This window comes from Lineus longissimus, chromosome 19 (assembly GCF_910592395.1).
Source record: "Lineus longissimus chromosome 19, tnLinLong1.2, whole genome shotgun sequence".
NCBI classification, from domain to species: Eukaryota; Metazoa; Nemertea; class Pilidiophora; order Heteronemertea; family Lineidae; genus Lineus; species Lineus longissimus.
In genome coordinates this window covers 9,041,777-9,056,856 of record NC_088326.1, presented here as the reverse complement: position 1 = coordinate 9,056,856, position 15,080 = coordinate 9,041,777, and the positions used below count along the sequence as shown (strand labels likewise).

General features: G+C 43.5%; 1 protein-coding gene across 1 annotated transcript; it reads right to left on the bottom strand.

Annotated features, from left to right (window-relative positions):
• Nucleotides 1-2,709: 2,709 nt before the first annotated feature.
• Nucleotides 2,710-9,818, bottom strand: LOC135503185 (uncharacterized). The gene is made up of 5 exons (XM_064796623.1): nt 9,384-9,818; nt 6,855-7,481; nt 6,000-6,577; nt 5,295-5,442; nt 2,710-5,018 (listed from the first exon to the last, which is right to left on the bottom strand). The coding sequence occupies exons 1-5, from the start codon at nt 9,729-9,731 to the stop codon at nt 4,926-4,928; spliced, it is 1,794 nt and encodes a 597-aa protein (XP_064652693.1). The 5' UTR covers nt 9,732-9,818; the 3' UTR covers nt 2,710-4,925.
• Between the last annotated feature and the right edge of the window lie 5,262 nt (nt 9,819-15,080).

Here is a 15,080-nt window from a genome sequence, read left to right as displayed (position 1 = left end):
CGCGCAGCCAGACCTTCTTCACTTATTAGTCTGGCGCAAGCCAGGCGTTCTTTGTACTGGACGTTTTCCACCACAATGTATCTGGGCCGAAGAAACACTGCGCAGGATTACATCGAGCTGGAGCTAAGAATATATTATGCTAATGAGCATACTTCCTCATTGAGTTTTCCCAGAATGGTGCATATCGCACGAAGCTACTTAGCCTAATACCATTAGGCCCCGCGTGGTGGCGCTGAGGCGGCCGCTGTTATCAAGGGAGTGTGTGGGTGAGTCACTTTAGAAGCTACTTGGTCATAACAAATGACGGACCTAACCAAAATTGCTTACATTTTCGCATTTCTACAATGAAAGACCTAATACTGAAACCACATGTCTCTTGACTGTGCTTTAAGAGAGACTGGCATCATGCCTAGTCTCTCTTTAAGCACAGTCAACAGACACCACTATACCCCCTCACACTCAGAAACCACAAACGCCCACCCCTTCTTGCTACCTTAATACTTCTGAATAGTATACATTGACATACTCTGTATTTCGTCATTCGTAGCTCTTCGTATGCCGTTTTTCCGGTTGAAACGAGATGGCAGAATCGCCCGTTGATAGTTGGTGTCCTGCTATTATTGCTTCGTCAGAAAACATGAAAGATATTGCGTCAATAAAGTGTAAAAAGAGATGCTGCATCGATTGTTTAAGTATAAAGGATGGCAATGGATCGAGACTCTGCACGAAGTATTTACAGGATGGATCAAGAAGGGGGATTTTTTGCTGCTCAGAATTAGGTGTCAATAGTATGAAAAAATGTATCATTATTGAATTTGATGAGCTACCGGCCCCTTGTCAATTTCATATTGAAACGAGCAGTATTGTGTAGACATGGTAGAACTGCTAATACAGTACTTAGATAGAACATTGTCAATACAGCCCCTCGTTGATCTGGAGGGTACACGGGAACCAGTCAATGCCATTAGTCCTACATGTACGTTGAGCTATTTATACATGTATATATGCTACACTGGTATGAAATGAACACCTAGCTTTTTTTGTAAGCTTTCCTCCGAGTGGTTAATATTGGATTTTAAATTTCGGATTTCGAATTTCAGTAGCCTCCTGGGCTTTCGTAAGTAAAGGACGCACAGTTAAGCATTGTAAATTTGCGTTCATTTACCCTTTCGCTGATGAATTCTTTGACTGAAGTTACCTTTTGTCCATTTGTTGACCATCTTGAGAAGCCCTCCCCGCACATACACAGTTGAAGCAACAACTCCCTCTTCAAAAACCTCGGACTTATCAGCAGAAATCACAAGAAGATTTAGGATGTTTAGTGACGGCGATAACCTATCATCAATAATCGTTCAACTTCGCAGCAGTTGAAAATGTCGTCTTTGCAGATGTTTTCTAATGCAGAATCGAATGCTCATTTTGTCTCGCCTCCTTTCCCAGAGAAGAGTTTTCATGTCCTTTTGTGTTTCCAGGAGCATCATAGTCTGGTGGCAGCAGTGTATGACCGGCAGAATTTATCTTGCTTGGCCACATGCATCCTTATCAGCTGCATGTCTATTGCCAAATATCACGTGAATCTCGGCATTACTAAAACACGGAATTCCGCGGATTTCCGCCGACTACGGAACGGATCGTGGACTGAGACTGCAGACGGCCTGTATGGGAAGCCAAGGAACTGTACGGGAAGCCGTTGTAGTTCTAATTTCATACTTAGCGCATTTCATTTCATTTTATATCCAAAAAAGCCGCCAAAAATGCCGTGAGACCGAAATGCGACTTGAGTGTGGCGCGCAGCATTCATTTTTCAGCCCCGACCTTCCTCGTGGTCTCCACACCCGCGTTTATCATATTATTATGTGCCTTCCCTCTTCGTTTTTAAGTTTCATTCAGTTGTTGTGTACCATTGACAGGGTGTCCCTTTGCACAGCTCCCATGATGTAGTGCAGCGACAACCACCTGTACAGTAGACAGCGAGTTACATACTTGACACTATACGTACCGTAGGCCTGATGTACACACTGTACATGTGTACTATCATTTATTTGCATTCATGATGCGAGGATCAGGAGGAGAGGCCTCTCACTCGCATGTGACAACGAATATACCCCTGCCGCGTGTGTCTGCGGTGATTCCGTGTGCAATATCTCCCAGGATTTTGGAAACGAGTTTGGTTCCGTAATCCGCGAAATTCCGTGTTTTTGTAATGCCGCGCAAATCTACCCGAGTTGGACCAGCTCCAGATAAAAATAGATGCTACTTGAGGTTGTTGGTGGCATCTTCCTCTTAGTAATGAGGGGGAGCATTCGTTGCAGCCTCGACTCAGATGTTTGCTCCATTAGAAATGGTGTGCGAATCACAGCGCATTTTGATATTTTGGCCAGAATCCCAATTTCATAGCAATGAAACCTCCCTCCCTCCCAAAGTGATCTTGGCATAGTCCATTATTTGAAAAAGTGTCAGTGGCAGGTTTCTTTTTCACCAAGTGCTATTACAAATACACAATACAAAATGTGTGATCTGCTATACTCATTTCAAGTATGAACTGTGTACCTATTGAGAATCCCTCCTTGGTGGTCAAGCCCATGTATGGCTGTGCTCTTCTCACACTAGACGGGTAGATTCAATGATGAAAAAAATCAGACACTTTTATATTAATACACTATAAGTACACAAGCAATTATTGGAACTTGTACCTTGGTTGTTTTAAATGTCTCAACATATCAATAGATTACATTGAGTGCTTACATATAATTACCCCTGCTCTAACTTTGATAAACTCTGCCCCTGCAAACGTCACTGCTTTGACTTTGATCAAATGCACATGAACCCCTGCAAACACCCCTGCTCTGACATTGATGCTGATTGGCTGATGCATGTTTTTCATTGATTGCTAAACAAAGTGCCACATTAGGTCAGCCTCATTTTCAGTCAAGCTCCATTTTGATTTCCTTCATTGTTTTTGGAAAAATAGTCTTGCAAAACGCCAAAATATGCTTCGATTTGTTGGACTGTACCTTCAGAGAATGAGAGAATGCCTGTTGTTTGCACTGAGGCAATAAAAGAACTAGTGCATGATGCCATGAGTGAAGAGTGTAGGTGGGTTCTGTATTGTCTGTGACCGTGTTGATGAGGAAGTTCAGTCACGATCACGTTCATTTATGAATTGAAACGACAGGGACCTACCCTGCATTTTGTATAGGCCTACTTGATTTGGGAGCTGAGTCCATGGCTTAGCTAGGCCCTGGCTCATCTGGCCAGACTACCACGGGCATGGATCTGCTAGTCCGTAGCTATGTCGGCCCGGCGCCCTGCTTGTGATTGCAAATAGGCCTGCTATACCAACTTATAGCCTAATATAAAGCCCCACAGCACAATGATGAACGTTTTTTCCCTTTCGTCTGCAGCGTGCATCCTCAGAATGTCAGGGACAAGGTCAAACAAAAAGTCAAACGGTCATAAACACTTGACATGGCCCTATATCCCTGCAAACACCCCTGCCCTGTACCCCTGCAAACACCCCTGCCATGGACCTCCAGCAAAACTGATATAAACCCCTGCTCTCCAGGTATAGCAAGATAAATACTGCCGCTGGTGGTTAACACTGTTGGCTTACACAGTTCGATTCCGGGGAGAATCAAAGATTGTATTTCAGGATGAACCTGAGAGGCTAGCTGCAACAAGCTGAGGTGCTTTCACTTCAAACGAATATCTCAGTGTGCGGGCGGCATACCGGAGTATGATCAGTGCGGACAATCGCATCATGCAAGTAAAATAAGCCCAGACTCGTTTCCGTAAGTGGTCCCCCCCACGACTTACTAAGTCGTCCCCCCGAGATAATAAAAAAAGACGGCAAAATGCAAGAAAAAACATTTTCTCTAAAAAAAAATTTTTTTTCGTTTTTTGTTTTTGCAAGTCGTCCTCCCGACTTAATAAGTCGTCCCGCCAGAAAAAAAAGTTCGATGTCCTTTCCCAGCCACCGTTCTACGTTGACTTCTTTTTAAAGTCTCTAACCTGGATATTGTGTTGGGTCCCAGAATTAGATTGAAGAAAAACCAAACTTTGAAGAAATCGGCCCAGTATTTTATGCACTGCAGACAAAAAGGGCAGTGGCATTTGGAAACGAACCTTTACCACCCGGCAGTATTTCCTATCGTTCCAAATACCCAGTATTTGATTTAGCAAGAAAAGCTTTACTTCACGACACGCGTGCTGTCCTCTGGATACAAACACCATCAACTGAGTCATGGCATGTGTGGAAGGAGCTTCACGTCACGCACGCCCTCTACACTACAGGTTCTCCGATCTGAACGACTCGGGGATAATCCGATGATGCCAGAATGATATCGTTCGGACATTAAAAGAACACGATGTCAGAACAGAGCTTCCGTGGCGGTTAATGATTATTTCCATAAACTACAAAGTCAATCTTTTGAGGACCAAGTCACAACCAGAAGACTGGGATGAGACGAAATCAATTGTCCATTACATTCAACCTGGAAGGGTGTCATGTGTTCATGCTAGTAAACGTTGAATTTACAAGTCTTTTAGTTATAATATCCCAGACTTCTGGTTGTGACTTTGTCTGGATATGACTAGTCTGGGATGTATTGAAATTTAAATCAAACACCACGGAATTTCATAACCATAATCAATCATACTAAATAAAAGTTTCACCCATAAGGCCTAAACGCCGGCCATGTGCAAGACGTGCAATCTTAAGTCAGTCACTGGACAGCAGTTATTAACAGGTGTAGCAGTCTGAAATGTCCTCCTAGAAAAAGTGTCCCATGTATGGTGGTGGATTAAATATATGCTTCTCGAAAAACCATGACGGTCAATTCTTCCGAGATTAAAGGGCCTAGATTCGTCTGTCCCCCTGAGACTCTATCCTAGGACATTTCAACATTTTACAGCTGCCTGTCAGTCTACGTGTTCTTCACAACCCCGGACATCAATGATTTCAGCAATTCAGCATCGGCCTTCTGGTCAACGTGGATCGTGTCTCTCCTCTCAGCAACCTTGAATAAAGTAAAAATGATAATTAAATAGGAAAACGAGAGAGGAACGTTTTGAGTTTCTAAGTTTTTAAATTAGCTTATTTGCTAACAACGTATGCAACATGTACCTCAGGCCAACCAGAAAAACTAAAGCCATATCCAAAAGTCTTGCATAAGATGTAATATCAAAGAATACAGTATATTAATTAGCGCTACATGGAGCGGCATGTATTGGCCAAGAGAGGTTAATCTATTTCTCCAAAAAATTCCCACCCGATATTGTCCGCTCAGGTATACCTTCTTCTCCAAAGCGAGAATCAGCTCGGGCATCCTCTCCAATGCCGCTTTCCTGCTGGGGTTGTCTGCGATACTGCTTTGAAGGTTCCTTTGGATCGGCTCCATGGCCTCTGTGAAGGCCTCGCACATCATTCGCAAGGCAACCCACCTGTGAAAAAAGACAGGTGAGAAAGTGATGTCCGACCCTCAGGAGAAAATCAGGGGACAAGAGATAAAACAGCGAAGGACCTTGGTTTTCCACTGGCGTCCACAAGTGTCCCGATATCCCGTGATTTGGGATAATTCGGCCGATACTGACGGGTGACGCCATTGTCTAAGCTGGGGTTCTCAATACGCGGTTTGAATACGTATAAATACAATATGCAATAAAAGATTTAGAAGATAGTGTAGTATTCCTGCCGCGTTGTGTTGGTGGGACGAAATATTTCAAGTCACTTTTGTCCTGACATATGGGTCCCTCTAGGAGAATCGGACATTCAACAATAGACTACCACACCAGTAATTAAGAAAATGGTCCAGTTGCAAAGTTTGCTGCGCTTAAGACCGACTATTCCCCTAGCTACGCTGCAACGAGACGTGCAAAACTCTAGCTGTGGTTCTTCTGTGATGGCTTAGCAAGGAAGCAACCCCAAGCCAGGACTATTGAGACTGATGTCATCACTACTCTTCGAAAACCCACTTCTGAACAATCAACCTGCTTCTTACTTTCCAAGGTATTCCACAGTGCCAACTTGGAAGACTCGTGACTTGAAGAACTTCTCCCTTTCTTCCTCATCCGACTGTTTCTCCATCTGACCAAAAGACCCGCCACCAAAGGTGATGACAGACTCGGACTGAACCCCCAGGTCGTCCCAGAAGTTTATAATACGCTGCACAGCTGATCGTAAGGTCCTCAGGCCAGTCTCTGCCCCTCGGAGAGCATCCTGGATAGAGTCGCTAGGATCTTTCAATGGATCATCCTTCTTCAGCGCCTCAGTAAACTTCAACAATTCCTCGAAAGCCTCTTTTTCAGCTTTTCGTAGTTGATCTCTTTCCTCCAGTGCCTGGATGCGGCCAATTAGCTCCCGATCAAGCAGATGGCATTCAGCGGCAGTGACGAATTGCAGCATCTCAGTCGTTTTCGAATTCACACAGTGGTACCGACGCGTGTGGCGACATAAAAGGAATTTACCACTGCAGCAATTCCTACAGCATTCATCCTTCTCACATGTACAGGAACCCCGTTTGTATTGGTCCAAGACATTTTTCACCCTCTGTAAGTTGTCTCCTGTTGCCGTTAAAGCCTAAAAAATAATGAGAATAACACTTAGTCACTTCCTAAAGAATTGAGGCCTAGCTCAACACATGGTGCATCGTCTTTAAACAAAGCCTGCTCGCACCTTGGGCTAAATTTTCATTGTTAACAGTCTTATCAAAGGGTTATCCAGGCAAATCGTCGAGCCCCATCGACCTCCACGAACAGCTTTCATGGAGGTCGCCAGGCCTAGCCCGGCAAGGGCAAATAAACATAATGTGCCCAACTTGACTTTCGCCCCGACCTGTGACGTACTAGATATTTACCTTAAACCGTGCCTCTGCCTCTGTCCTGTCCAATTCTGCCTGCTGTTGCCTTTTCTCAAGCATTTTTTTACGGTCAGAGTTGACTTCGGCTTCAACAGTAGCGTGTTCTTCGGTGTGGGCTGAATTCTCCTTGGTGACCTTGCTGCAAACGCCCTGCACAATCGTTTGTAAGTCCTCAAGAAAAGTCTTGAGGTTCGCTGAAGTATCTTTTAGTTTTTCACTTGTTTGAACGATATTCCTGAAATGGTCCGAAGCCATGCTTTCATAACCCTCATTCAGACACCCAATCGCGTACTTCATTGCAGACAGAATATCTCTTGTTTTCATTCCGTATTGTTTCACCGCTTTGGCGGAGATGTTGCAGAGGTCATCGACCTTGGCCTGCATTTCAACAACCTCTAGCTCCAAATGGCGCTTCCCGATTACACCATACAGGGCAATTCGCATACACATCGCCACGATGTCAATCTGCCGGATGATGCCGGGAATATCGAAGGCTGAAACCAGTTCTATCATCTCTCTCTGAACGACGCTACTTTCCGGCGGGGGTGCTGCGTTGACAGGGTACATGACGCCGTGTATTTCAACCTCAAAGGACTTTTCGCGACTGACTTCACAGCTCCGGTCCTAAAACGAAAGACATTAGAACATTTTTAAGCATTTATCCAGAATTAATATGACTGTATTACTAATGCAGTTTACGTTGGGAGTATCTTAATTTAAGGGGTGGGGGTCCCATGGGGAGTGCAGACTGGTGGATGAATTGACCATGAATTGTTCTTATAATTCGCAGCAACGAAATCCTACTCGAATTTCTGGCTACGCATAAAGCTATCACGTCAGATACAGAAATAGAATAATCACGAGTTGGTGCCGAAAAACAATGCAAATTCCGTCATATAAAATAGCACTATATTCCAGACAAGGAAGTAAACAAACCCCAGAGGGATAATTTGGGACAGTTGGCATTTATCACTAATTTGCCGTTTCGAAAAAAGGCCGAGCTGAATTGATGTGGATTGATAAGGCATGGTCGACATGTGATCGATCTTGTTTCCAAAAAAGACAGAAGACAATAAACCCCTGATTCAGTAATAGACGTGTTGGTTGTAATCTGCAATGTCCAAAGCCGGTGTAAAGGGAATGGACGTCCTAGGAATGCAGGACCCCATACAATAGCTGTGGATTGTCAAAGAATGTGGTTAATGGTTTGGTTAGGGTGAGCTACATAATCTTCAACAAAGGAACTCGGCGACTCTATTCACTTTAACAAAAGGACTGGACTTAGATTCCGGGGGGACTTGCATTTCTTTTACACCGGTGAAGAAGTAGGAAATGTCCCCCAGGAAAAAAATGTCCGACCTATTGTACTGAAGTATTCTGACGGATGGTTCCTATAAGGCCATGACCATCAATGGCTCAGAGATTAAGAGCATACAATAATCTTTATTCTCCGGACATCCTATCTAAGACATTTCAAACAACCGGCCAATCTGTCAGTGTGACCCACATCGTTTTTAGTGTTTACCATATTGTTCCCCACGCAAAAACGGCGATCACTAACAGAACAACAACCATGCCCATTCGAGCGCTGATATACCAGGGTTTTCAAATCCCCGAAACGCCAACGTGAATGCCTATCCCTTTATTCGGCCTCCCAATAACCTGTTACAGCTAAGAATGGAATGGGCATTCACGTTTACATATCGGATGTGTGGGTGGGGGGGGGCGGGGGGTGAGTAAACACCCTGCTGGAGGGGGAACTCTTACACGCAAAAACATTCGTAGATAATACCAAGGTGTACATTGAATTCATGACGTCACCTGTCACCTGTCACTCACTGTTGAACCAGCATACGCAACAGACTTTAGGGTTTAAAACACATCATGAAGTGACAAGGGGTAAGGCTCGTGTTATATTAAGTTCGCGTTTTTTATAGGTAACTTGTCACTTTTCTCTTGTCATTCGTGACATAAAGAACGAACAAGTCATTTCCAAAGATCGAGCGAGCTACCTACGATTCACGATGTCACCTACCCTTTAGGCTCTATTACATACTGTTTTCAACACTTACTCCGTTATTCTGAAGTTAAATGCATGATGCGCCTACTAAACCTCGTTTTGAATTCAGCGGTTTTGGTTCGGCAACCAAAACCGCTTTCTTGGTGCAAATTATGTCAATAAGCTTTTAAATCGCATCATTCGTTATTTAATTTGAGATGTTTGAGAATAGAAATTGATACCTCACTGTCCAAGTCGGTATTGATTGTCTCACCATAACCGCTTTTAGTCTACATTTTAGCTCCCTCTTGGCGGTTTTGGTGAAACAACCAATACCTCCAGTTCGGTGTCAATTCGTCAAACGAACATGCTCGTGGCAAACGAACAGTGGTATGACAACATGTATCCTCCACAAATCCGGCCGAGGGGATCCTACTCGCTAGAGAGTTGGGCCTATGCGATTGAAAGTGCCACCGAAATAATGTGTTCAATTGACAGTTTAGAGTACTAACAGCTTTTTTACTCACCTCAGTCGCTGGTTCTACGCTTTCTTCATAAGCGGGTGGAAAGCCGAATGATGCAGCTTCGCCAGGACGATCAGGCCCCAGAGTCGATCCATACGCAAAAGATGCTTCGCTGTCGTCAGACAAAAGAACCACAAAATTGTCACAGTCTTTGAAACGATCCAAATCCTGATCATCATCAATGTCGTATAATACGCCCCTCGCCTCGGAATCCGCTTGGAGGACAAACCTTTGTTTAAGTTGCAGTCTGGCTCGGATGATTTCGTTAGTTTTCTTCAAACTTTCGAAGTCGATGTTGACCAACTTCGTTTTTGTTCCGAACTTAACCGTTACTTCCTTGAGGTTGGCCATTTTGGGCAGATTTTATTCCGTGCTCGATTTGTTATCTTATCACTCAATAAGCTCGTCAATTGAAATTATACTATGAACGAGGAGGGACTGGATGCGTATGAGTATAAACAATGTGATTTTACTACCAGGCACCAGCATTCGATGACGTATTTTCTGCCAAAGCCGAAATGTTATTTCGGTATTCTGGGGATGCTGACGTGATTGGCATGGCCTAAATATCTAAATATATTCTAAATATCATGAGACCATGGCCAGTCATTGCACAATAAATGTTAATTGGCCAAATGGGAGATGATTTGAATAGAAAACCTAGACCTGTAGGGTGTCTCACATGAGAAATGCGCGATGAGATTCATCCTGATTTTAGTTTCTTTGGCCGGTCATCTTGAAAAATCGATATCAGCACCATGACGTCAAGGGGTAGATCATAGCTCCAGGAAACGCCTTACTAGTGCATCGTTCCACGTGGAAAGAGTCGATGCGTGGAGAGCTAACTCGGGTCAAATCGGAGTCAATATCGGAAAAGCGATGATTCAATCAGAACTTTTCCTTTTTTTGTGCGATTTGTTGATGGATACTAGTTATGTAGAATAGGAGGTGACTGGGCAGCCGACAGCTGGGTAATGTTGCCCTTAAAATTGCCAATGGTCCTTTAACGGCCTAAAATAATTTGGTGCAAACCGAGCCCCTCAGTGTACTCTTCAATTGTGTTAAGATCTTTCGCGCCTACCACTATCAATGTATAGCCCGCTTCAACCTACCCGCATGGCGGGCTATTTGGTATAGTCCATTCGTAATTGATATGACCGTATCGCTTGGGCTCTAAGGCACCTATTCCATAGAGCTATACCCTATACTATACTATACGCGAACAATAGTTTCATGGTCATGCACCCTTTGTGAAGCCATTGTTCGCGTATAGTGTAGTATACCGTATACCTCTATGGAATAGGTGCCTTAGGCACCTATTCCATAGAGCTATACCCTATACTATACTATACGCGAACAATAGTTTCATGGTCATGCACCCTTTGTGAAGCCATTGTTCGCGTATAGTGTAGTATAGGGTATAGCTCTATGGAGAAGGTGCCTTAGGCACCTATTCCATAGAGCTATACCCTATACTATACTATACGCGAACAATAGTTTCATGGTCATGCACCCTTTGTGAAGCCATTGTTCGCGTATAGTGTAGTATAGGGTATAGCTCTATGGAGAAGGTGCCTAAGGCACCTATTCCATAGAGGTATACGGTATACTACACTATACGCGAACAATGGCTTCACAAAGGGTGCATGACCATGAAACTATTGTTCGCGTATAGTATAGTATAGGGTATACCTCTATGGAATAGGTGCCATAGGCACCTTCCCCATAGAGGTATACGGTATACTACACTATACGCGAACAATAGTTTCATGGTCATGCACCCTTTGTGAAGCCATTGTTCGCGTATAGTGTAGTATACCGTATACCTCTATGGAATAGGTGCCTTAGGCACCTATTCCATAGAGGTATACGGTATACTACACTATACGCGAACAATGGCTTCACAAAGGGTGCATGACCATGAAACTATTGTTCGCGTATAGTATAGTATAGGGTATAGCTCTATGGGGAAGGTGCCTTAGGCACCTATTCCATAGAGCTATACCCTATACTATACTATACGCGAACAATAGTTTCATGGTCATGCACCCTTTGTGAAGCCATTGTTCGCGTATAGTGTAGTATACCGTATACCTCTATGGAATATGTGCCTAAGGGGTGCACTACTGGTTGGATTTCTTGGAATTTGTTATTCATTGGTCTTCGAATCAAAATCAAGCAAATGCCAAGAATGAATAAGAAATATCCAGAAAGAAAGTATCACCTATGCGGTGCCCCTTCGTCCCTTCCAAATGAATATTAGACTTTTCTGAAGAATTTTTCTTTATTTCTGCACTGAGAATGCTAAAATCCTGTTTGGTTTTGAGGCCAGGATCAATAAAAACCAAGTTAAACTGCAAGGAAATCGGATCACGTCTGAGCATATCAGATGCGGGGAAGTGAAAGTGATGTTGGTCTCAAAAATAAACACATCATGAAGTTACAATAGGCCTAGAGATTTGGTCGTGTTATATACATGTAAATTATGATGAACAGGAAAATGCTTTTTATTACTCTTTCATTACAAGTCAAGCCAAATACAATTGATACGAACGAAACCACCCCTACCAGGTATTTCGGAAAAGCGAAACTAGGACTTCCCGGTATTAGCAATGGAAAATAACTGTTCGAGTATTGATCTATTCACAATAAACAGAAAACCTCTCTATTCGGACCACCCATGTTTCAGAAGATTCTGTCCTCTGTATGCACGGAGGTGTCCAGATTTAGAGCTAAAACTGTATAAAAACAACTGTTCTGCATTTCCTGGGACGAAAATCACTCTCTCTCATAGGCCTTTGCTCATCCGAACGGAACCAATAGTGTCTGAGGTATTTCGAGAGAAAAATGAAACCTGGAATTGGCCCGGTGTTAAAGGAATGGACGTCCTAGGAATGCAGGAATCATACAATAACTGTGAATTGTCAACGAATATGGTTAATGGTTTGGTTAGGGTTAGCTACATAATCTTCAACAAAAGAACTCAGCGACTCTATTCACCTTAACAAAAGGACCGGACTTAGATTCCGGGAGGACTAGCATTTCACACCGGTATTAGCAATAGAAATGACTGTATTGATCTATTCACAATAATATACAGATAACCCCTCTATTGGGACCACATTTAGTACTGCGAATGCTGTCTTCTGTGGTGGGTGTCCGAATTTTAGAGCTCAAACTCTATAGAAACAACCCTTCTGGGACGAAAGTCGCATTTCCTCAGAGAGCGAGTGTGTCTTGCTACAGAGGTGTCCACTAAGGGAGGTTCCACCTGATATTATGATACGATAATATATGATATCAATATTAAAAACCTCCATGACTACCCACAGACGACAATCTGACGACCCTGAGGTAAGTCGTTATTTTAGGGCGATCGAGCTATCCGTTCCTTTATCTTTTTTAATACCTCAAATCAGTTCTTGATATCATAACAGGAAATCAACCTTGCTTTCTGAGTAACGACTGCAAGAGAAGATCTAACCGACCCTTTCTAAAGGTGGATTCATACTCCGACGCACGACCATCGCCGGCGTCGAACGCAGCGTCCTGCGTCGGTCGCCTATGCCATCGCACGATTTTGTAGGCGTCGTATCGCGTGACTATGAATGCTCACGCGATTATACCATTCTGCCACGTCAAAATGGAGGAGGACGCACTGCTTATTTTAAATGTCCAGGCAATGGCTGTCCTCTACAGGCTGCGAAGGAAACGCCACCGACGAGATATGTATGTAACGTTTTACTTCACATATTAGTAGCTCTTCTGCGTCCGACATTTTAACTTCGTTATGTGAGGAAGCTCAAGCGTAAAACGACGTAATCTATTCCCATTCCCCGTCTTTCCAGTTTGAACTAGGCGCCTTTGAAAATATGCATAAACATGAGTCCTTGGTCCCATGACCAGAAAAGTGATCATTCATTGGTACGACGCCGCGATCGGACGCAGAGAGTTCAAATTTGTTGAACTCTTTAATATCGCACGCCGACCGAACGCGCGTCCGGACGCCGATGGCCATCGCCTTCGCACGCGAAAGTATGAATCAACACCACGACGTCGGCGTCGAGAATTTGATCGTGCGTCGGTCGCGGGCGGTCGTGCGTCGGAGTATGAACTAGGCTTTAGGCGTGGTCTCCAATCAAGACAGAATTATTTTATTCGTTAGCAATTTCATTCATGCATGGTGAATACTTTTGTAGTTCTTCAGGTCGGCAGTAGACAGCATATTATGTAATCACCCGTCACCTCTTTCATTTGCCAGATTAACTGCGAATACTACAACCAATTGCAATATCGCGTTCGAATAAAATAATTTTGTCTTTGATCGGAAACCGAAACAAGAACTTTAGAATTTCCATTCCGTGGTGACATTGAACACTGGCACAATAAAGGAGCTGTTCCACTGATTTGTAATGCGTTGAGAAACTTATGATTTTGAAACCTGCAGCTATGACACATGTGCCTAGGTCGGATACATTGATTATGGCTATACCAAATTTGATTTAGAACTATCAATGGAACTGTAAACCTCCGAAAATGCAGTAATACAGGATGTTAAAAAAATACCTGCTATGTTTATTGGCTTGATAAACAGAGATATGATGGAGAAGAAAATTCAAAATATGCATCCGAGAATACCAGTATTTGTATATAGTTACGAAAACTTTTTTTTTTAAAGATTTCTTCATTTTAAAGGGAGAAAATGTGGTGTTGTTGTCATTTCTTATTGTTTCATTGTGGACTCTAGAAACTTTGGGAATGACCATGAATATCCTTGGGAAAGGGTGAAGTGGGACCGGGTGGGGCCGAGTGGGGCCTAGTGGGGCCGGTTGGTGTGGGCGAGTAGAGGGGAGTGGGGCTAATTTGAGAAAAATGTCAAATGTACGTACAACAATACACGAAGGCCCTTTGCCAGGTACGCCTGTAACACCTAGGGTCGGGAAACAAACTAACTTTACAATAGGTGTTTACGGTCAATGGAGCCAGACGATCCCTCGCGCGCCATTGTCTGGCGTCTACAACCGTGAAGATCTATTGTGAAGATGGTTTGTTTTCTCGACCCTAGATTGTAGGCCTACATATGTATCTGGCAAAAGAGCAATTGTATCAGTAATGCCCGCCGTTCACGATCAAATTTTTTGGTCAAATCTGTTGGTCAAACTTTTGTGTCAAATTTTCTAGTTCAGCCGCCCGTCGTGCACGATGGATTTATTTCATCAAATCTTTTCCAATATGGCTCCCGTGCAGTCAAGACTGATTGCGGCAGCTGCTGCATGTGCAGCCATAACTGCAATTGTTGCGAGCCCTATACTCTTCGATCAACACATCTACAGCATTTTGTGTCCAAACCATCTTGGTACAAGCCTGCGTTTCGACCGAGTGTGCAGGTATGGTGCGAGTGTACCTGAATTATTTCTTGGCGCATAATACTCATTATTATAACTATTAACTGTCTTTGTCGCTGTCCCGGCTCACAAAGGATCGGTACAGTATATGAATAGGCCTACCTATTTGGACAGCTCGTATAGTGAAAGACCATGCTTTAATTGTTACTAAAAACGCCAATGCGCGTCACACCTGAAAAAAAACCCATCTAATTGATCTGTTCATTGATTGATGGCCCGATAATATTGAAATGGCTACTTTGACTCAAACGGTTAATCGTACAGAAAAAATCCAATCCCGCCGCTCACGATCCAA